At 41.0% G+C, this 23,484-nt stretch overlaps 1 protein-coding gene across 1 annotated transcript; it reads right to left on the bottom strand.

The window, feature by feature from the left end:
- Positions 1-205: 205 nt before the first annotated feature.
- LOC111966751 (activin receptor type-1B-like) lies at positions 206-20,157 on the bottom strand. Its single transcript, XM_023991659.2, has 9 exons — positions 19,998-20,157; positions 5,984-6,229; positions 5,494-5,760; positions 5,028-5,258; positions 4,700-4,867; positions 4,138-4,294; positions 3,910-4,034; positions 3,505-3,635; positions 206-3,150 (listed from the first exon to the last, which is right to left on the bottom strand). The coding sequence occupies exons 1-9, from the start codon at positions 20,086-20,088 to the stop codon at positions 3,025-3,027; spliced, it is 1,542 nt and encodes a 513-aa protein (XP_023847427.1). The 5' UTR covers positions 20,089-20,157; the 3' UTR covers positions 206-3,024.
- Positions 20,158-23,484: the final 3,327 nt, after the last annotated feature.

Genomic DNA, 23,484 nt, shown 5'->3' on the forward strand with positions numbered 1-23,484 from the left:
AGCAGGATGTGATACAACACTAAACTTTAGGGTAATGGGATGACCACACATTTATGTGAACATGGATCAGGGGATAGACATTAAACCAGAACTTTGTTCTGATTTGAATGAGGGGTAGAAAGGTTGCATTGGAAGACGCACTAATGGAAATAGTTTTTGCATTAGATGTACATACTGGTATGTGTGAGTAAAATAAACACAAAACTTAGGAAAACAGTTGTATTATTACTCTAGGCTATATACATGATTGGAAACAAGTCCTGAAAAGGTTCATGGTTTTAAAAGCTTGATTTCTGTCCAGATGTCTGAGTGTTCATAATTCAGTGCTTCATTAAACACAGTGCAATACAACAGCATATCATGTCATACCACCCCTTAATAACAGTGTGTGCTYAAAACAAGGCCATAGACACATCCCAACCATGGCCTATGACATTTGCATAGGATCACTCCCTGACCAAAGACAGACAATCTCACCACACATCCGCCTAACAGTATGCAGACAAACACCCAGGTCCTGCCTCCCACTCACAGCCATAAACATAAGCAACCACATTTTCAGGAAGAAACATGTACACAGGCCGTGTCCTCTTGGACATCTCCCAAGAACTATATATATAAAAAAAAAATAGATACAGGTGAGTGTGACATGGTCATAAACTAACACAAATCAAATAAATACATACAGTATTTCCTGTGGAACAGCAGTGATAAGTATCAGTAGTATTTCTTTCTTCAACGGTTCAACCCCTGTCTGTATGTGCTATAGCCATACTGAATAAGCACCCTTTACAGAGGSTCTGGTGAATCCTCACTCTTACTTAGCTTTCTGAAAATGTGAAATCTGGGAGAGGTATTTACCTATCACTAAATGAGGAACTGTGATTAAAATGCTTACTGAACATATTAAACACCCTCTGCTTTCACTGGTATAATCTGCAGTAAAACAGTGAGGGGTGTTGAACTTGAACGGTTGTGGAGTTAGTAGTGCACACATGGGCCCTGCAGAGCCTTTTCTAGGAACTCACAGCAAACTGGCAGGATTAAGAACACAAGGAAAGAGGCTTTAGGTCCGCAGTACCTTTTTGAGATAGTGGTCAACAAAACAAAAAGCAAAAATTTTAACAGTACATAGTTTTCCTGAAAACATTTGGTGATATGATTTGACATGAAATAAATCATTRTACAAACTATTTACAATTTGCATATCAAGGACATAAAATAGGTGGAGTAGAATTTAAGAATATGGAGTGGAATATTGACTCAAAATCAAATACTGCTCTATAGTAATGTGAGACATCAAATTGGAGGGACTCAGTATGCGCTTTCAATGACAGTGTACAGTACAGTAGGAGATATTCCATTGGTTAATCAGTGGATGATTGACAGCACAAATAAGCCCCTCCCGTTGTCTCCCATCCAAGAACAGTTACCMGTGTTAAACTGTTGCAAATGAATCTAAAACATTATTCAAATATCAATGGAAACTCAAATCAAAAAGGGTAATCTATACAGATAACCACACTAACCATAAGGTGAGACTGTGGTTAAGCTTGGCCCGGGAGAATATAACCTGAGGGGAAACGTACATGGAGGTATTGTGAGGAAATAAAATATAATTCATAACAGCAAACCACCATTAGTGTGTGCACACACAMAAAAAATGGCTATACAATCCGTCGTCATGAAATACCATAGAGCCAGGTGTTTGTATCGACCATTCCTGCCTAAGTAGGCAATAGGAGTTACAAAACACAACATTGGTTGTTGTAATGGGAAACATAGTTGCTGTAAACCTATGTACTGGTAACCTGATCTCTGTGACTCACAGACCACTGCTCCCATAAATGATACATAACATGCCCACATAAATGAGGAAGACTTGGTCTTCATGGATTTTAAAATCAACTTCTCAGTGTGTATGTACGTACAACGGAGAGATTAGTATACAGTATTCAAAGACGGACCTCATCTTCCCCCTATATATACACACACACACACTCCCTGACAAAAGAAAACAATTGAAAAACAGCCAACAGTGATTTAACATGGCATCAATACAGTATAAAGGCAAACAAATACATAGGTACTTGTGAATCGAATAAAAAATATTGTATAAAATTAAATTACACACATCCTCTTACTAACTACAGTTGTATACAGTATACACTGAGTGCACAAAACATTGTCTTTCCATGAGAGACTGACCAGCTGAATCCAGGTGAAAGTTATGATCCCTTATTGATGTCACTTCAATTAGTGTAGATGAAGGGGAGGAAACAGGTTAAAAGAAGGATTTTTAAGCCTTGAGCCATGGATTGTATGTGTGCCATTCAAAGGGTGAATGGGCAAGACAAAGGATTTAAGTGCCTTTGAATAGGGTATGGTAGTAGGTGCCAGGCGCACCGGTTTGAGTGTGTCAAGAACTGCAACGCTGCTGGGTTTATCCCGTGTGTATCAATATTGGTCAACCACCCAAAGGACATCCAGCCAACTTGACACAGTTGTGGGAAGCATTGGAGTCAACATGAATTGAGGCTGTTCTGAGGGCAAGAGGTGGGGGGGTTCCTCCCCAATATTAGGAAGGTGTTCTTAATGGTTTTGTACACTCAGTGTATATCCTGCCATTGAGATTAACATGGGCATTATCGGTAGTAGTAGTAGTAGTAATATCAGTAATTGCAGTCAGCCATTTTAGTAGGAACAGAACAGAGAAGGGGGGCTGCAGGGACAGGTTTGGGGGTCAGAATGGTGGGATAGGTTGGGGGCAAGGGAAGGACAGGGGTTGTCAGTAGTTTTGGCTGAATAGACGAGGTAGGGTTTGTCACAACTCAGGCGGTGGTGGCTTTAAAAACAAAAACTGTCAGGAGAGTTATGCAATGTTTTTTTGTTTTGTTTACATTTTCTTTCGTTAGCTTGTGAGTTCTTTGAAAAGACCCTGTCCCTCTATCTATCTCTCTCAGTATTCTTTAGTGCAGGACAGAGTCCCCAGTGCTCTCCTCAGTTCTTTGGGATAGGGCCCTCTCAGACTTTGATGTCCTCCTGGACACTCAGCTGGGACAGGGTCTTCTTGATGCGCAGGGAGGTGAGGCGGGCAGCTCCGTTGGCATACCAACACTCCCTCATGATCTTCCCCATCACACGCAGGGTCTTGGGGGATGGGGAGGGAGAGAGAAAATAGGAAGATAGATAAAGTACAGTGTTATATAAAGCTCAGGAAAATTGGACCAACGGTTGAGCGAACATGAGGAAAATGAGGTTAGAGGAAGTCATACATGAAAATATGGTGCAGATATGCACAAGGATAAATAAGCTTATCAAAACCACCAATGCATCCCCAGAGAACAAGCTTGACAAATAAACATACTTCATGTAAAATACACCAGCATACAATTGAATACTTATAAGAAACCAGTGACACTTTCATATTAGTGAGTGACTGCTGTGTTATCATAATAGGATTTGATTGACCTCAAATGAACATGCATATCCAAGTGTCCCTACCTCGTAGCTCTGCCACCAGTTGGGCACGTTGGGCCGTAGCTTCTGGTCACACACCAGCTTCCTCATCTCCTCTATGGAGGGGTCAGAGGGCACCAGGTCAAAGTACGGTAGCTGGTACTCTTCATGGATACCTAGGGGCAGAGGTCAAAGGTCAGGTAAGGTCCAATATCTGGGTTTCTAATCAATTGTGAATTAAACTTTTAACTACATTGAGAGAGAGATGCATCCCAAATGACACCATTCTCCCTGTATAGTGCACTACCACTTGGAGACCTATGGGCCCTGGTCAAAAATAGTGCACTATACAGGGAGCCCTATGGGCCCTGGTCAAAAGTAGTTGACTATATAGGGAATAGGGTGCCATTTGGGACCAGCCATAGTGTGCTGAGGTGGAGCCTGTCTGACCTCCAGCGTTGCAGCGGCGTGCGATCTCCCAGTAAACCAGGCCCAGAGCGTAGATGTCTGCACACTTAAACGAATCAAAATGCCTCATGTTGATGCTCTCATCCAGAACCTCAGGGGCCATGTACCTGACACAGAGAATATGTGTGTTTTTATTAAGCTGGGGTGGCATGAGGGTTGTAAGTTGAGAAACCAAGTACTTCTTAAGGTTGAGGACATGTGTGTTTGCACCTCTTTGTGCCCACTCTCTGGTTGGGGGCGATGTCTATGGTGTCGGTGGTGGACTCGTGGCGCACGGCCAGCCCCAGGTCAGCAATGGCACAGGTACTGTTTTTCTTCACCAGGATGTTCTTAGACTTGAGGTCCCGGTGGGCAATACCAGGCTTACCTAGAGGAGGGCCGAGAGAGTGAGCCTACCTGACAATTACTGCATTCCTGGCAATCAATGGAAGTCATGTAACTGATCATTAACATGTTCGTGTGAAACGTGTGTTTTATGTTGTCCAATTCATTTGAATCAAACAATCATGGATATCTGCAGTATACCATTGTATACTACAGCAGACAAAAATGTAAATGTTCTTCCAGAATGACATCAATAATTGACCTATCAAGGAACATCTCTGTTGGTCTGAGTCAGTGCACTCAACAGAGATGCTTTAGTTTAGAGGGGCTGCTGTGTAAGTCATATCGGGCAGATCCATAACCCAGACTCTGACCAGGCTGAATGGGAGAGCTGGCATTTCCTACCAGCTATGAAGCATGGCCTATATTTACAGAGGCACACCCTCACCCTGTGTGCCCAGGATCTCCATGTGCAGGTGTGCCAGGCCGCTGGCAGCAGACAGTGCCAGTTTGATCATTCCCTCGATGGTGATGGAGTAGCGRTTCAGGTAGTCAAACAGAGAGCCGTACTCGTGGTAGTCTGACACCAGCCACAGCTGGGTCCATGTGCCATTATCTATGACAGAAAGATTGTTGGACAATAAGTTCAGAGACCAATGTTCAGACCCTACACATAATACGAAAAACTGACCTGAACACCAGAAATCTACAAGCAGTGATCTTCGAAGGGGAATATTTGTTGTGATGTCATAGAACGACGGCCAGTATTTTGTTACCTTTGTTGTCGGCAGCGATGAATCCCAGGATATTTTCATGGCGCAGCATGATGGTCTGGTAGATCTCGGCCTCGCGGAACCAGGAGCGTTCCTCTCTGGACGAAAAGATCTTCACCGCCACGTCTCCTCCTCTCCAGCGGCCGCGCCACACTTCCCCGAAACGCCCTTTCCCTATAATCTCCTGCAGCACGATGGTCCTGGCCACTGTACGCTGGACAAACAGAGGGAGGCCTGCACAGAGACAGAGGACGGAGAGGACCAAGGCATACAGGACACAGAGACAAAAAGAAAGAGGACTATACAGTTAGACAATCACATTGTGACATGCCTAATATCAACCACATTTCCCCCTATGCATTTTGTTTTCTTCTATGGAAGACATTATTAAAGCTACAGTCACTAATCTCTTTTTTTCCTGTTTTGTRACTGCTTGAATTGATCAGAGCCCTAGCGTTGCAGTACTGACCGGAGCCTGATCCAGAGGTGGACATGTCGTAGATGAGGTCCTGCAGGGTCTTGTCCTTGGCCATGTAGAGGTGGTCACAGGAGGGGTCCTCCACCTCCAGCCTCTGCCTGTGGCTGTAGGCCCGCTGGTGGTACTGGAACAGGAACACACCCATGATTAGCAGCACACACAGCAGGCAGACGGGCCCTGCGACCACTGCTACCAGCTCCACTGGACCCCATTTACCATCAAGGCCAAAGACGCCCCCCAGGCCCGGCCGAGACGTCACTGAGAGAGGGAAGAGAAAGAAATCAGACTAAATACATATTTCACATTTCATGAGTGAACATAACACAATTCACTGAACTGTGTTTGAGACCCTTGTCCTCTATTGTAGCAGACATCCTAACCCTGTGGTTCGTAACGTGAGGGTGTGCAAACCTGGGACATGCGCTTGTGTGTGGCGGTATACAGCTTATATTCCATGGTCGAGGTCGAGAGAGACACTCACCAGAGGTTACTTTGAGGTCGAGGCTGTTGCAGTAGTTAGTGTAGCAGCAGTGTGTGTAGAGGAGGCCCTCAGCGCTCAGGCAGTAGAAGGGCTGGCCCGGGGGCACCAGTTTGTCCCGGGTGATGCAGATACGGATGTGCTGCTCCAGCCCATTGATGAAGGACGTGGAGGCCATGCAGGCCCCGTCTGTCTCACACCGGGAGCCAGTCTTCTCACACTGGGCTGTGGTGCAGTTACACCACAAAGCTGTACACAGAGACAGAGAGAGAGATGATTTCAATATTTTGGAATAATGATTTGGGTAAACTCAAAACACGCTCAAAGCTGTAATTTCATAAGAAGTTGTGCTGGCACTGCCACATAAAAAAACATTTCAAGACAATTTCACTCCACTGTATGAGATGCAAGTATATATACAGCAGAGGGCGCTCATAGACAGCAGCAGTACCACACAGGGGCCCTTTGACCTGATGAAGATCCTTGCTGGATCAAAATGTTGTTTTGTGGTGGAGCTTCAGTGTGCTGGCTCTATTTATTTTATACTGACACCAACTTGTCCTATGATCATACCCCTGTAAGATAAAGCATTGGACTACAGAAAAAAAAGGATTCACTGTGTTTATTACATTTTTCCTCCAAATGAACAACACCATTTCCCAGAGAATACCCAAACAATTTCAGCTTTTCTCTTGGAGAAAATCAGACAGACGTCAACACTACTTTTTGTTCTTTGACCTCGAGCCACACACATTGCATTTCTAAGGACACGTTGAAATAATAGCCAGTGAGTTTATTAGAAAATAGCCCGAGATTTTAAAGAGAAATATATCTCCTTTTGATAAAGCTGGTAGCATGCTCCATCAGGATAGAGAAGGCACCAGAGAGTGATTCAACATCTTGAGTATTTTGGGTCGYAGGGACTAGGACTAAGTTGACATTGTACAAATCTCTAGTCGTTGAAGAGGTAAACAACCCTTTAGTTTGACGAACCTTTAACAATCTTTTGAACTATACCTCTCAGAAATGTTTCAATTATTTACCATGCCCCAAATGGTATAATTTCACAAAACAAAGCAGACGCAGAACAGTGTGTTGTTTGAAACCATTCCAGATGGGAACAAACATGTTTTTAACCCAAACGGTGACAAAATGTACCCTATTAGCTAATGGTGTTTTTAACATCACAAGAGTACAACAAGACAGCACAACACCCTACCCTACAGAGGTGGTTCATCCTGGAAATAGAGTATCAACGGTAATCAAACTGCGCGCCAAAGCTGGCCATTTCAAAAAGACACATTCAGCGGCAGGCCGGGAAACAATTATAACCATTCCAGAGATGGATTGAGATCTCTACTTGGAAATAACCCGATTTTGCATGGACATTGGCAGTCTGGTGCCAGGGCAACAACCTCTCCCTCAATGTGACCAAGACAAAGGAGCTGATCGTGGACTACAGGAAAAGGCGGGCCAAACAGGCCCCCATTCACATCAACGGGGCTGTAGTGGAGCGAGTCGAGAGTCTTAAAGTTCCTTGCTGTCCACATCACCAACGAACTATCATGGTCCAAACACACCAAGACAGTCGTGAAGAAGGCACGACTTCCCCCACAGGAGACTGAAAAGATTTGGAATGGGTCCACAGATCCTCAAAAAGTTCTACATCGGCACTATCCTGACAGGTTGCATCACCGCCTGGTATGGCAACTGCTCGGCATCTGACCGTAAGGCGCTACAGAGGGTAGTGCGTACGGCCCAGTAAATCCCTTTGGCCAAGCTTCCTGCAATCCAGGACATATATAATAGCCGGTGTCAGAGGAAAGCCCATAAAATTGTCAGAGAGTCAGACTGTTTTCTCTGCTACCGCATGACAAGTGGTATCGGAGCGCCAAGTCTAGGACCAAAAGGCTCCTTAACAGCTTCTACCCCCAAGCCATAAGACTGTTGAACAATTAATCGAATGGCCACCGGACTATTACCTTGACCTCCCCCTCATTTGTTTTGTACACTGCTGCTACTCGCTGTTTATCTATGCATAGTCACTTTACCCCTACCTACATGTACAGATTACCTCAACTAACCTGTACCCCTGCACACTGACTCGGTACCGGTGCCCCCTGTCTATACCCTCGTTATTGTGTTACTTTATTACTTTGTTTTTGAAAATGTATTCTATTTTTTACTTTAGTTTATTTGGTAGATATTTTCTTAACTCTTCTTGAACTGCACTGTTGGTTAAGGGCTTGTAAGTAAGCATTTCACAGTAAGGTCTATATTTGTTGTATTCGGCGCATGTGACAAATAAAGTTTTATTTGATTTCACATTGAGGGCTTCCACTATTTTAAAGTAGAAAACTAGGTGGGGATTCCTAACTTGTGAGTGATCAGCCAATGATAAGAGAATTGTATTTTTCTTTAAAATTGGTTTGCCTAGTTTGTAAATGGCTTTAAGCTATATCACCGCCATCTGGTGACACACAAGATTTGGTTCAAGACTCCAGTATTGCAAGTAGCAGTAAATCACAAATATTAGCTTTACATTTTTTTCCAAACAGCAAAAKAATAAGAAAATGTACTACTTTAAAATGGAGGTAGCTCTAATGGCGTTGCCCATGCTATTACAGATGCCACAATGGCACAGATAGAAAGTTGAGTACCTCTTTCCCTCTCTAGGATTCTAATCTCTCACAAGAATACAGTTCTGTTTTAAAAGGCCAGCTTGCTACAGATTTTCATGATTCCTCTCCTCCTAATTAGCCTATTGTCCACAAGTTCCATAACTAGCTAGCTAGAGCAAGTAATGTTAGCTAGTTCAAGATAATGTTCTAAATAGGACAGAGCCTTCATTTATTGCTAGCTAAGGAGAAAATAAAGATTTGAGTGATGAGCAGAACTTATCGCAAAGTAAAAATGTAGGTAAGTTACCATTTTCTAGCTTACTTTTGTGACTGACTTTCCTTCACTGCCATAAACTGTTGTTAATAACCTGCACCTCATGTAACTATTTCACATTGAACTCCTAGCCTGAAACAGGTGTTTGGATAAAAATCACACAATATCAACCCAGTTCAGTAGACTTGTATGGGGAGCATGAGAGATTTTCACAGGTCTGTCAGACAGCAAGGTCAGCACAGCAGGCAGTGAGGTCTCTTTGGGTGAACCAGATCAGAGAGGACACACACACACACACACACACATTGAATGAGAAGCAATTTGACAAGTTATTGCACATTGCAGACATCACAAGAAAGCTCAAAGACATCTGGGTAATTTGATACTCTCAACATACAGGCTCTATAATGGTAGACATACATGGAGGGAAGTGAGGTTCAAAGACAAAAGGTCTCTCTGTTTAGTGCAGACAGCTTGCTTTTAAATAGTGGTGTTCTACTGACAGTGTTACTATAATCAGAAGTGGACTTTGCCCATACAATTTCATAATCCTTAATCAACATCACATTGGTACTTTGTGTGGCGATTACAGGGAATTTGACCAACCCAGACTGAGCTGAGATCAGTGGGGGTAGGGGAGTGAACCCAGAATGTAGTTGTTGGGATAAGCCATCCTCCAGGTCAGCTTCCTGTGTACAGGGAGGGGTGATAAGACGAAAGGGGGAACCTCTAAGGTTTTTAGGAGTTTGTGGTCTGTACTGGAGGTTTGGGATTAGTCCCAGGCAGCCTAGTCCTGAAAAGTAGGACAGGGGAGGTAAAAAAAAAAAAAAACGGCAGAGAAGGGGCGTTCAATGTGTTTTAAACCCTGTGGCGAGGGCTTTTCTTGGGTGGGGGGGGGTAGAAAATGTTGGTGGCTTTTGGGGCGAGTTGTAGTAGTGGTTTGTACAGAGGAGGGGGTTGACTTGTGTGAGCAGCTGCAGCTGTCATTAACCCAGTCTAGACAGTGACTGCCTCAGTGAAATTTTGGATAATTGAATTTYATTAGGGCACCGAGGCTGACATGGYGTGAAATTCCGATATTTTTTTTCTTCCATCGTAGTCTGTAAATGACCTCAATGTAAACACCAGACCCTCTGTTGCATTTGTATTTCCCACACAACACACATTCCCAGGAATGAAGGAAACATGAGCTTTTTGGTTTCCAGAAGGTTCATCCTTTTGCAAACTGATTGATTAATAGGCTTAATGTTGATAGGAGCCTAATTAAAAGTGCAACCAGAACCCTGTGAAGACAAGGCTTCAAAAACATGGATAGCTACAGTAAAGTAGTGAGAAATGAAAGGTGATTATTACTTGCTGACATTCTGTAAACTGGGGTTGAGGTTGGAGGTGTTACTCTAGACGAGGGCGGCGGAAAGAGCTCTGCACGAAGCAGGCAGCACTCAGACAGGGAATAACTGATTAAGACACCCAGACTCCACCAGGCAGAAGACAAAAAACACACCACTGTACTCACCCCATCCCCTACCTCCCCGACTATCCCACTCCGATCAATACACAGGAAGTATGTGTGTGTGCGTGTGCTTGTGCACATGCACGGTGCACATGCTTCTGCATCTGGGCTCCCAGTCTTCTGATTCTATAGCAAAAGCTAGTTGGCTTTCTAGACACAGGTTCAGTGATCTTAAGCAGGCAGTGTGTTTCTCAAACAGTACTTAATCCGTGAGAATGTTTGGAGGCATGTTTATGTTCACATGTTGGATTGCCCATTGAGGCACGACTACAATCCTGAGAAACTCTGATTAGAATGTTTTCTAATACTAGATCGGTGAGAACATGTAGTGCTATGCTGGAACAAAATATGTTTCCATGTCGATCAATCAAGGCCATAGCGAGGTCTGTTCAAAGAGTTCCCATTTTTAAAACAGACAGTAAAACCTGATAGTTAATAGCTAGGAGGCCCAAACTTGTATATGGTTATAATAATTATGATAATTACTATTATTATTATTATTATTATTATTATTATTATTAGGTGAGTGTTTATATTGTCCTATTTCAAGGGCATATTGGTGGATTTTTCACCTTGTCAGCTCGGGGATTCAAACTTGTAACTTATTGGCCCAATGCTCTAGATACTAGGCTACCTGACACCCAGATTAGATTTCCCCCCTTAGTTATAGTGCCTATGGGAGTCTGGCCTCAGATACTCCAAGGACTCCCTAACACAGGTGTACTTGGAGTTCAGACAGGATGCATAGTCTCAATTTGAGGGGGGAAAAAACATTGAAAAATCAATGAGTGACTACAGAAGATTCGATAATACAGTTATAGATAATACTCATAGAAATGAGATAAGGAAAAACAGACAAGGAAAAACAGACCTCTTTAAATGACTGAATGACTCATGTAGTAAAAAGATAATGCTGCAAGCATTTTACGAATGCATGTCTCAATGTAATTACATGGCCGCTTCCCAAATCCCATGAACTATGTTTTCTTATCTTACTGCCTAGGCCAGCTCCCTTGTTGTCCAGCTCCCTTGTTGTCCAGCTCCTCCCTTCCCATCCTCTGTCTAAATCCCTTTCCAAATATCACAAACCCAGGGAACGTGACTTGGTCACTCACTGTGTCTTCTCTTCGTCAAACATCTCAATCATACTGTTTCTCACACACAATATCCTGTTTGCCTTTAAGCTTCCTTACTCTGATGCGGTTTATCAACAGGCACGTACATGCCAAATTAAAAGGCCAGGGATTTTTTATATTTTCTTTAAAAAAAGTGAATGAACCCTTTCACCTCCCAACCTTGGCACAAGGAACAGCTGTGGTTTAAAGCTTCCCCTGGGCTTGAGCGAAGTAATAATTAATTTGAGGGCTTTTATTTGGTGTGGTTTAGAAATTAACACACGCACACCCACCTGCCCGTTTGTGTCTGAGGGGTCTTTCAGTTTCAGCTACTATGCTGTGGTAGGACTATTCTCATTTACGTCAGAAGGGAAAAAACATTTCTTAATGACATGTGGCCTTGACTCATACAGACTACACACACACACACTGTAAAAGGACATCACTAGATTATGCATTGGTGTGAGCCTATTATATATATATTTATATGTTTTGTTATCTTATACATGAGAGCATTTCAATTCGACCCCAATGTGTACATTTCAAAAGGCAAAAATATGAGTTAGCCTAAATATGACTTCAAATAGACCCATAAAGGCAATCTATGTACAGTACCAGTCAAAAGTTGGGACACACCTACACATTCAAGGGTTTTTCTTTATTGTTAGTGTTTTCTACAATGTARAATCATATTGAAGACATCAAAACCATGAAATACATCTAATAACCAAAAAGTGTTCAACAAATCAAAATATATTTTATATGTGAGATTCTTCAAAGTAGCCACCCTTTGCCTGGATGACAGCTTTGCACACTCATTACATTCTCTCAACCAGCTTCACCTGGTATGCTTTTCCAACAGTCTTGAAGGTGTTCCCACATATGCTGAGCACTTGTTGTCCAACTCATCCCAAACGATCTCATTTGGGTTGAGTTTGGGTGATTGTGGAGGCCAGGTCATCTGATGCAGCCCTCCATCACTCTCCTTCTTGGTCAAATAGCCCTTACACAGCCTGGAGGTGTGTTGGGTCATTGTCCTATTGAAAAACAAATGATAGTTCCACTAAAACAAACCAGATGGGATGGCGTATCRCTGCAGAATGCTGYRGTAGCCATGCTRGTTAAGTGTGCCTTGAATTCTAAATAAATCACAGAGTGCCACCAGCAAAGCACCCCACACCGTCACACCTCCTCCATACTTCACGRTGGGAACCACAYATGCAAAAGACATCTGTTCACCTACTCTGCATCTCACAAAGACACGGTGGTTGGAAGCAAAAATCTCACATTTGGACTCATCAGACCAAAGAACAGATTTCCACCGGTCTAATGTCAATTGTTCCTGTTTCWTGGCCCAAGCAAGTCTCTTCTTCTTATTGGTGTCCTTTAGTAGTTGTTGCTTTGCAGCAATTCGACCATGAAGGCCTGATTCAAGCAGTCTCCTCTGAACAGTTGATGTTGAGATGTGTCTGTTAGTWGAACTCWGTGAAGAATTTAKTTAGGCTGCAATGTCTGAGGTGCAGTTATCGCTAATGAACTTTCCCTCTGCAGCAGAGGTAACTCTGGGTCTTCCTTTCCTGTGGCAGTCCTCATGAGATACAGTTTCATCATAGCGTTTGATGTTTTTGCGACTGCACTTGAAGAAACTTTCCGAATTGACTGACCTTCATGTCTCAAAATAATGATGGACTGTCGTTTCTCTTTGCTTATTTGAGTTGTTCTTGCCATAATATGGACTTGGTCTTTTACCAAATAGGGCTATCTTCTGTATACCACCCCTACCGTGTCACAATAACTGATTGTCTCAAACACGTTACGAAGGAAAGAAATTCCACAAATTCACTTTTAACAAGGCACACCTGTTCATTGAAATGCATTCCAGGTGACGGGGGGCTTTCATATTTTGATTTGTTTAGCACTTTTTTGGTTACTACATCATTCCATGTGTTATTTCATAGTTTTGATGTCTTCACTATTATTGTACAATGTAAAAAATAGTCAAACTAATGAAAAAGCCTATAATGAGTAGGTGTGTCCAAACTTTTGACTGGTACTGTCAATTATTTTACCATTGGGGTGATTACGATGCTGGACAGTGCCATGGCACCTTTTGGACATTTGACATCCAGTCACACCTCAGACCTTTTTTACACACACACACACACACACACACACACACACACACACACACACACACACACACACACACCGTGATCCAGCACACATGAACTCAAGAAGGTTGTTATTTTATGTTGTTATTGAATTTGTATAATTTTTGATGAAAGTTTCATAACATGTATTTTTGCCATTAAGTTTAAAGCACTTTAAAAAGGAAATATGGCTTATATAAACATAGATGCAAGTATTTTAGATAAAATGGGAGGACCTTGATGAGATTTCAAATACACACCACAAACTGCATATGTGTTATTGTACCGGATCTGAGCGCAGATCTGAGTACACACAGACACACCACACAAGTACACACGTCAAGTGGCCCTGTGCTGAATGTGTGGCAAGGTTATTCACTGGCACTATAGTAAAACATATATAATACATAGGCTATACAACTTACAATGTATACACAGACAGGCTGGCTAGGCCTGACTTAGGAGAAAGGAGGTGGTGTAGAAGTAAAGTGAGAGGAAATGTTTTCAACAGCAACATGTTTTTTTGCTCAGTTTTTAGAGAATGCTGTGATGTGTCAAGACTGTTGAAGAAATAGTGTGGCAGAACAAAACCTTGAGGACTATGGTTGTGTTAAAAGCGGGGGTTTGGCATGTTACTAAAGTCAAGCACAGTACAGGTATTGTTTGGCGACAGGGCTCTGAAGGGAGTGGGGGAGGGAGAGAGGAGAAAAAGGGTACAATAGAGAGAAGGAGAAAAAAGGCTAACTGTGCACATTGTATTGCTTTGTACATTGTGATGTAGCCTAAGGACACTTCACTTTAAATGTATGGCAAACAAAAAAATACAACTCTGTTGACTACAATGACTACTTTAAACAATTTACACTGAACATTTTACAACACTTTTACTGGAAGAACTGTGCAGATGCAAAGTTGGGTAACATAATTTCAGTAAAATCGCCCTCTGTTTTTTTATGCGACCACATTATCCCAAAACTGTTAAATAGGCCTATCTGCTTCGAATTAAGATTCAAAGATGTCTGCAGAAAGAATGGGGTGTCAGCTACAGATGTAGGATCTTCATTTCAGCCAGTTTGTTACACCTGGAAAATAATCATGCAGGAACAGGAATTTCTTTTGTAGGGGTTGATACGTTTTTCGTTACAGGAAATAAATTCTGACATTTTAAAGTGGAAATTATAAACTTTAAAAGTTTTTTTAAACCTTGAATACACTACAAGTTTGCATTTCTTCCTGGGCAGGAACATTCTCAGAAACTAAAGAGTGATCAAATTAACATCCCACATCTGAATGACATGACACCTTGAGTTTGAAAAAATATATATTTTGGTTTATTGAACTACACGCTAAGTGAAGTGGATTTACACCCGGTAACAGAATTGCAGTAACGGAATTCCATCAAGGGTCTGATCTTTACTACACAGAAATTCATAATTATGGATATGAAAGCAAGGCTCTGAATGCAGGGCTCTACAGTGTGACCATTTTACTCGAATATGCACCTGAATATCTAGGAGCACCAGTGCGCCTAGAAAAATTAAAGGTCCTAAACTGTCATTCTGAAAATAACTTTTTTTCCTATACTACCAGGTAGTTTGAAAAGACAGGCTGAATGGGCAGGGAGCTTCAGTACAGTAGAGTTCAGTACAGTAAAGTTGTGTATAGTTCAGTACATTATAGTGTACTCAACTCTAATGTGCTCTTCTGTGTACTGTACTGAATACTCCACCCTACAGTGAAGGACTTTCAGCGTCCGGTGTCGATTGGTGCTCAGTGGGTGAGGATGCAGGTTACAGTAAATGGAAAGATGGGACTCATGGGTAGGTAGGTGTCAGTCAGAGCCGGAAAAGGTGACATTAATTGGAGAGAGAGAGATATGAACAAAACAGTATGCCAGTGAAAGGGAGGACAGTAGTGACCCAACTGTGGTTTGTGACTACTATGATTTCCCATTGTAGCCACTCAATTGCAGAAATTCTGTTACCAATGTTTTCATAAATTCTGTTGAGTTTTAATCACTTAATAATTCATAAACACAACTGATATCAGTAAAAACACTATAACTAATTGATAGGTTTACCTTTACTTGTTACTTCTGTGAACTTTTATTAGGGTCATTCCACCTCAAAAAGCCCAAGAAAGACACCCACCATTTCAGATGTTTAAAATAAATTATAATTTGTTTTATCCCCTTTTCTCCCCAATTTTGTGATATCCAATTAGTAGTTACAGTCTTGTCCCATCACTGCAACTCCTCTACGGACTCGGGAGAGGCCAAGGACGAAAGCCACACGTCAATGTGTAGGAGGAAACACCGTCCAGCTGGCGACCAAAGTCAGCTTGATGTCACCCGGCCCTCCAGAAGGAGTCACTAGAGTGCGATGGGACCAGGAAATCCCGGCTGGCCAAACCCTCCCCTAACCCGGACGACGCTGGGCCAATTGTGAGCCGCCTCACGGGTCTTCTGGTCACAGCCGGCAGTGACATAGCCAGGGATCGAACGCGGGTCTGTAATGACACCTCAAGCGCTGCGATGCAGTGCCTTAAACTGCTGCGCCACTCGGGAGGCCCCTCCATTTCAGATTGTTCTGAAATTGTTTCTGTAGTTAGAAACAATTGAGATTAGCATTCCCGCAACATTATTTTGTTGAAATATAACTTGATCTGAGGAATTAAGCTAATTGATTGGACCCAAATTGGTAATTTGAAATTATAGGACTCATATAACATTCAATAAATATTGTACATAATATCTGATTTGGACCCAAAGCATTTTTAACAATAGCTAGGTTTCCATCAAATTGGCGACAGATTTTCATGTGAAAATTTCCCACCGGAAATCCGTTTCCATCAAATTGACTTGAGGATAAAAGGCTTTGCGTGATGACCTAGTGCACACAAACACCTTTTGCAATTAAATGTGTTTCCATCGCATTTTCATGGTTTTCAAAAAAAAAAAAAAAAGTKTTGTTATATAGTGAGTGTGCCCACTCTGGTATTGAAACTCTGGGCTAGAGCACATGTGCCATCTGTAGCCTAATAAACTGCATCCTTTTCCAACAAGTTGTAGTGGGAGGTCCACACGTTTTCGCATGCCTCCAATTATATTTCGATGTGATTATTATTTCAATATTTGAGCATAAAAGCTTTTCCACCGACATTTCTCCCATAATTAATTTTACTGACACAAAAATACCTCATCTTGTCTACTGTGTTTTGTTTTGTCGACATTTGGAAAGTTTACCATTAGGCCAGTCATACATTTTTTTTTATCCGACATGTACTTTACTGGCTAAAGAAATGTTGGATGGAAACCTGGTTAATGGATAAGACACGGGGATTACAAATAAATGGTCAAAAGCCACCCACACCAATCAGTATGGAGCTGCGGCTTGGAGTATTGTTTCTAGTATTTATTCTGAGTGAATTTTTCCCCTTGTTCAGAGGAATTAGTAATTGACATTGTTAGGTTTATATCCAATCCTACATTCTGATATTACCAGGTTCTGACCACTGTTCCTGCTAGACGGCGAATTTTTAAAAAGATTCTTGGTGTGGTATCACAGCTCCCCCTTGCAGTGTAAGGCTCCGTGGCGAAACGGATGCCGTATACTTAAAATGTTTCCAAACTTTGCATCGTATTTAGTGCCGCCAGAGTCTGTCAATAGAAAAAGAGGTTACCAAACCACAGAACAAGATGAAAATGTGGTTTTAGGCAATGAATTTATGGAATAACTAGTGACTTGTAAACAATTAGTACTCACTTATAGGAATGGATAGGCCTATTGGAATAGTAAAGTTAAATAATACACATTATATGACTGTTGCCTCTTGTTTTAGTTTGTGATGGTAATTACATTTGTTTTTGATGATGATTATTAGGTTGAGGTGGCTAGCGACAGTATCTTCAACCTAGGGTGCGTTCATAAATTCACTCTGGCTATCTACTTGGATTTCAGAGCACTCTCGTCTGAGTGTGCCAGAGCGCAGAATAACTGATGAATTTACGAACGCTCAACACCCATTGAATATGGCCGGTGTCAGTAAACATCGGGAAAAAAGCTGAATTAAAATTGTTGCCAGCAGCACAGTTATAGCCATGACATGAAAACAGCCTAACCAGCTCTGCTAGCAAGCTAGGGTGCGTTCGTAAATTCACTTTGGAGTGACAAAGAGTGCTCAGAGTGTGCTCTGGTCATTCGTAAATTCAGAGCGTTGCCAGATTGACAACGTTAGCTTGGGTGCTTTAATGCTGTTGTGAGGTAAGAACGCGGATCAAACCTACTCCTCGGTCAGAGCGTCCAGTGTGCACTCTGAACGCTCCAACAGCGAAACGTTCTGAATTTAAGAACTGACAACCTCTGAATTTACAAACGCCCTGTGCGCACTCTGGCACTCCAGATTGAATTTACGAACACACCCCTAGTCTTGCAGCTCTTTAGCTAGCTAGCAACTCTGTAAACTAGCTTGACTTGCTAGAAAATTAGATAAACAAGTTGAGGAAACTAAACAAAACATGTTTTATTATCACCTGAAACAATGTTTGTCTTGAATGAAAAGGTCATATTTTGCAATGTCCCAAAATAAATGCAATCTCTGACAAGAAACTAGGCTCTCCTCCATCTTGTCTTGTTGTGAAACCCTATGCTCTCTGTCTAGTAGTAGCGGAACGAGATTGCGTGAAGATGACGTATAGCATAATGAAATACATCACGATGTGTATGGGGCATAACCTTCCACAGAGTTAAATTATTTTCCAGAGAAGGCATAGAGAAAAATATGCCTAATGTCATTGATCACATCAACAATGGGTTTATCCAACTCATAATGGTAAACTAGATCATCCTGGAGTTAGTTACTTAACTTTGCAGACTCAACAGAAAAAGCATATAGAAAAGGACATGTTTAAATGGGTATATTAGGCTAAGTGACAAAAGTTGAGAAGAGCAATCAAATAGGCCCACAGAAAGAAACAGGATTTAAAAAGTTGAAATAGGCTGAAACTTTCACAATAAGTCACAGTTGTAAAGAGAAGCTGTGATAATTTAGTCCATGCTTTTAACACCATTCATTTCAGTAGATTAGATAACAAACTGGAAAATCTCCATTACCCCATTGTTTGGGCATTTTTAATCTCCATACATGGATACAACCGAGCCCCCTGCCCTGCCCAGAGAAAAAGGTCCATATACATGCAATCTGTATTTACACTGTTGGACACTCTTTTGAAGACACAAGCGCCCAACCATATCATCCATGTTATTCAAACATTATGAGTTCACGATCAAGGGCTTTTTAAAAGAGACTAGGACCGAGTGTTTATAGACCTTCCAGCCTCTTATCTCTACATGTACGAAAAACGCTAAAGGCCAGGGAGAGGGAGAACTGAGGCCGAGTTCTGTTTACTCATTTATGCTTTTCATAAATTAATATTTTATCCAGTAATGATAAACTAACTCAGGCTGATTGGTAGAACAACACACAATGGCCCGTTTCGCAATGTACTGCAGCTCTTCAAAGCTAAATAGGTCAGCCTCAGACTCCAGCTTGCTAAACCATTGTGTTGTAGTCTCAGGAAAAGCGTTTCGAGCTGCACTTTAAAACCACGACACTAGCTGTCTTGTTTGCAGAGTTTACAGTTCACACACTAAAAATAAACAGCTAAAAAACAGATTTTCACAGGAAATGATGACAAAAACATAAGGTCAAATTTGGGAATAAGGAACTCATACCTTACTTGATGAGGAATCTGAGCGAGCAGATTTAAATGCTTTGATATTGAATATTATGTGGTMGTTTATGATAAATAAATAAACCAATATTTCCATATTCGTTTTTGAGAATACAGCAAATTAATTAAACTTTGATTAGATGACTCAAGGCAATTTGTTAAACCACTGCTGTTGGATTCTTGAATTGTATCAAGGAATGGYGGAAGGTCCTTGGTAGACAACCTTGGCTGTTCATCCCAAATCCTAAAAATGGTGCTATGTTTGAGATGTTTACTAACGCGATCCAAGTATCCATCCAATTAGCTTCTAACTGGCCAGAGAACTAACGTTATGCTATTCTCAAACAGTTAGTTAGTTAGCTAGCTATAAAGCATATTTAAACATAACGTCAAACAGTGTAGGTAGCTAGCTAGCTGATTCTCTTATTTTCATCTCTATTGCAATACTATTAGCCGTGAACAATCAGGTTAAATTAGCTAACTCGACTTGCTTGATACCAAATCCGTGCGCCATGTTGTGCTATTAYTAAGCAATGTAAATTCCATTCACAAACCGAGCAAGTAAATACACACTGGCGGAATAAAAACTTAATTCGAAAAACATTACACTTACCATCATAAGTTCCGAATATGCAAACCAGGGCGAGAATAATTAACAAAATTWGATTCTTAGCCATGATCGCTATATTCCCATTGCATTGCATTAATATTTGGGTTAGTGGTGTGGTATTGACAGCGGAGCGGGCATAAAACACACAGCTCCAGTCAGACAACAGACAGACAGACAGACACGTTAAAGGGGGTGAGTGGAGGATTTAAAGGGGAGTAATGACTAACTAGTTCTTATTATGAGGTATGTCGATAAAATAAAGTTGGTAGGCCCTCTAGAAAGCACAATGTAAAGTTTGTATTATCTGGTCAAGGCTTAAAACGTAGACTTTTAAAATCTGGTGGTTTACACATTGAATATGCCTTTAACCTTGTAGCTATACACCATGTACCACACACATAATATAAATGTATATGATCTCTATGACACCCATGGGGGACGGTGGGCGCAACTTTCACTGGGGACRGGAACGGGGGACATGACCCCCCACATGAAATTGCATTTTTGTCCCCCCTAGCCTTATATCATTCCACTTGTGATACAAAACTGAGAGGTGTACTTTAGGACCATGCGGACGCCTCAGAACGCTCGGGTAGGTTGTGAGCGGGWTGGATTTAGGACCGCACAGACACCACCTGTGTGAAGGCAAAGCTTCTGAAAGGCTGGCGTATAGGACCAGCACAGGAGAGATGAACAGTGGCAGCTGTTGTCTGTGTTGTGCTTTTTCTCCGAGTTGAAAAAGCAAGGAGAGTAGAAACTGCCTACTCTTTAGTTGACTGATCTAGCTGGCAAGGGAACTGCAATTTGACAGAAAAAAAGTGTTATTCCCAGCGCTGAGSTWGTAGTGTAACTGACATTTTAATTCAGCTAACGTTTCATTGCCTTTCGACTGAAGTGAATGAACTACTAGCAATTCATTAAATTATATAATATAATTAAATTATATAATAGATTGTGTAGAAATGCAGGAAATTAGCTTTAGATGTCCCCAAAAATGGGAGGACCCCAGACCCCACACCAAGTTATGTCCCTCCCATGTCTAAAACCAAAGTTGTGCCCCTGATGATACCTATACCACATCCCTTAGCAGACTATGCTACTGAACTTCTGAAAAATGAGCAGTGTGAGTGTATTGACATTGACACTATACATTTAGAAAAGAGGACACAGAAACCAAATCCATCTTTCCTCCTAGACATCACTTCCTCCTAGACACCGAAACGTGCCTTTAGGCTGGATGCAGTACAGTAATTAGTCCGTTCTCATTGTATTGTGTTACATTGTAGAGGCATCAGAGTTACCTCATACTGTCCTTCCACTCAGCCCCACCTTGGGTTGATGTATGCGTTGACAGTAGAAGAGGGTGTGGCCCTGCTCACGTATGTCACCCATGCTAGTTTTATCCAGTTTATTCTATCTATATATCTATCTATCATATCTATCTATATCTATCTATCTATCTATCTATCTATCTATCTATCTATCTATCTATCTATCTATCTATCTATCTATCTATCTATCTATCTATCTATCTATCTATCTATCTATCTATCTATCTATCTATCTATCTATCTATCTATCTATCTATCTATCTATAATAATCTATCTATCTATTATCTATCTATCTATCTATCTATCTATCTATCTATCTATCTATCTATCTATCTATCTATCTATCTATCTATCTATCTATCTATCTATCTATCACACACAGAAACAGACAGACAGACACACACACACGCACACACACACAATTGCTGCACACATTCAAAAATAGTTTTTCACTTCATAGAAAGTATCCAGTATTAGGCTATTTAATGCAGTCATAAAGAACAGTATAGTGTTCAATGCAATACAACTCTGTCTTGCTGTATGTATCCTCCCAACATGCCTCTTGGAACCCAAAATATGATTACCATCTAGATGACAAACACAGTGAAGCACTCGTGATCTTTATCGCTCTCTCATTTTTTTTAAATAGAAGGAAACTCTCTTTTACTCTATAACTCTCCATGTGTCCAGCAGTCAAATAATAAAAAGTGCAGCAATTTACTGGAAATAAAGTTTGTAATCTCTTTGCTTAATTAAATCAGTCATCCATGATTATTGACCATACTATAGACTAATTACATTTGTAAGTATTTGTTTATAGGTTGAACTCTTTTGAATTAGCTCTAGACCATAATATAGTGTGTCCTCCACCTTGATAGGGTTATTGGTCTGCACATTATGCGCATGCCCCTGGCTCCCTGTCAACTCCCAGTTGCCAGACTGACAGACTGACCAGACAGGTGGAGTCTTTGAAGGGGTATTATCTCTCTGAATTTCACTGAATCCCACACATACTGTACAGATATAAACAGCCATACCCCAGACAAATTACTTTAGTATACTATGCTCTAAATACTAGTATTTCTATATTTATATACTATAGTTTTCACTGTAGTGTTTTTGCGGTAGTRTGCTATAGTATTCACTGTAGTGTTTTTGCGGAAGTCTACTGTAGTATTTACTGGAATGTTTTTGCGGACTTGACTGTATTATACTATAGTATTCACTATAGTGTTTTTGTGGACTTTACTGTAGTAAAATGCTATAGTATGCCCTACATGATCTAGGGATACTACAATGTGGAGAATAGTATTCTCCAGTATACTAAAAAATTATATAGTAAGCACTACACGATCGAGRGTTACTACAGTGTGTAGTATAGAATTCTCCAGTATACTACAACATTCTAAAGTAAGCAGTACATGATCAAGGGATACTACAGTGTGTAGTATAGTATTCTGTAGTATACTACAAAATTATATTGTAAGCACTACAGAATCGAGAGATACTACAGTGTGCAGTATAGTATTCTACTGTATACTACAACATTCTATATAGTAAGTACTACACATGATCGAAGGATATTACAGAGTRTAGTATAGTTTTCTACAGTATACTACAGTTTATCAAAGTTTACTACAGAATACTATAKAATTCTATAGTAAGTACTATAGTATTCTATAGTAAACTGTACTATGTTTTTATGTGGGAGGCCTACACATAGCCACACAGAGAGAAGGGTAGAGAGCAAACACTGCCTTCAACCCCATACTGAACAACAAAGACACACTATGGCTGATGAATAGGAGTGTGAGACTGAAATGCAAGACTTTAAAAATAGAAATGTAAGGGTTTGAGTTCTTAGTAGAGAACTATGAAGCAGAATCCAAAGAGCCAATGTGTTTGATGTATAATTTTTTCATTAGTGTTGTGTATTACAGTCTGATCTTCAAAGTATTTTGTATTGACTTATTGTACTTAGGCCCTCTTACCCTGATCGTTTTTACAGACTAAGCAAGAGAAAGTCTCAAGTAAAGCAATGAGGAATRTAAAAAGAGAAACAAGGTTGCTCTCTGCTGGCAGGCTTGAGGTAATACGTAGGCCAAGTGAAATCTGTTTTTTTACCGACAAAAATAAAAAGGTGCCAACTTTGCACCAG

The sequence above is a fragment of the Salvelinus sp. IW2-2015 genome, linkage group LG1, assembly GCF_002910315.2.
Source record: "Salvelinus sp. IW2-2015 linkage group LG1, ASM291031v2, whole genome shotgun sequence".
Classification (NCBI taxonomy): domain Eukaryota; kingdom Metazoa; phylum Chordata; class Actinopteri; order Salmoniformes; family Salmonidae; genus Salvelinus; species Salvelinus sp. IW2-2015.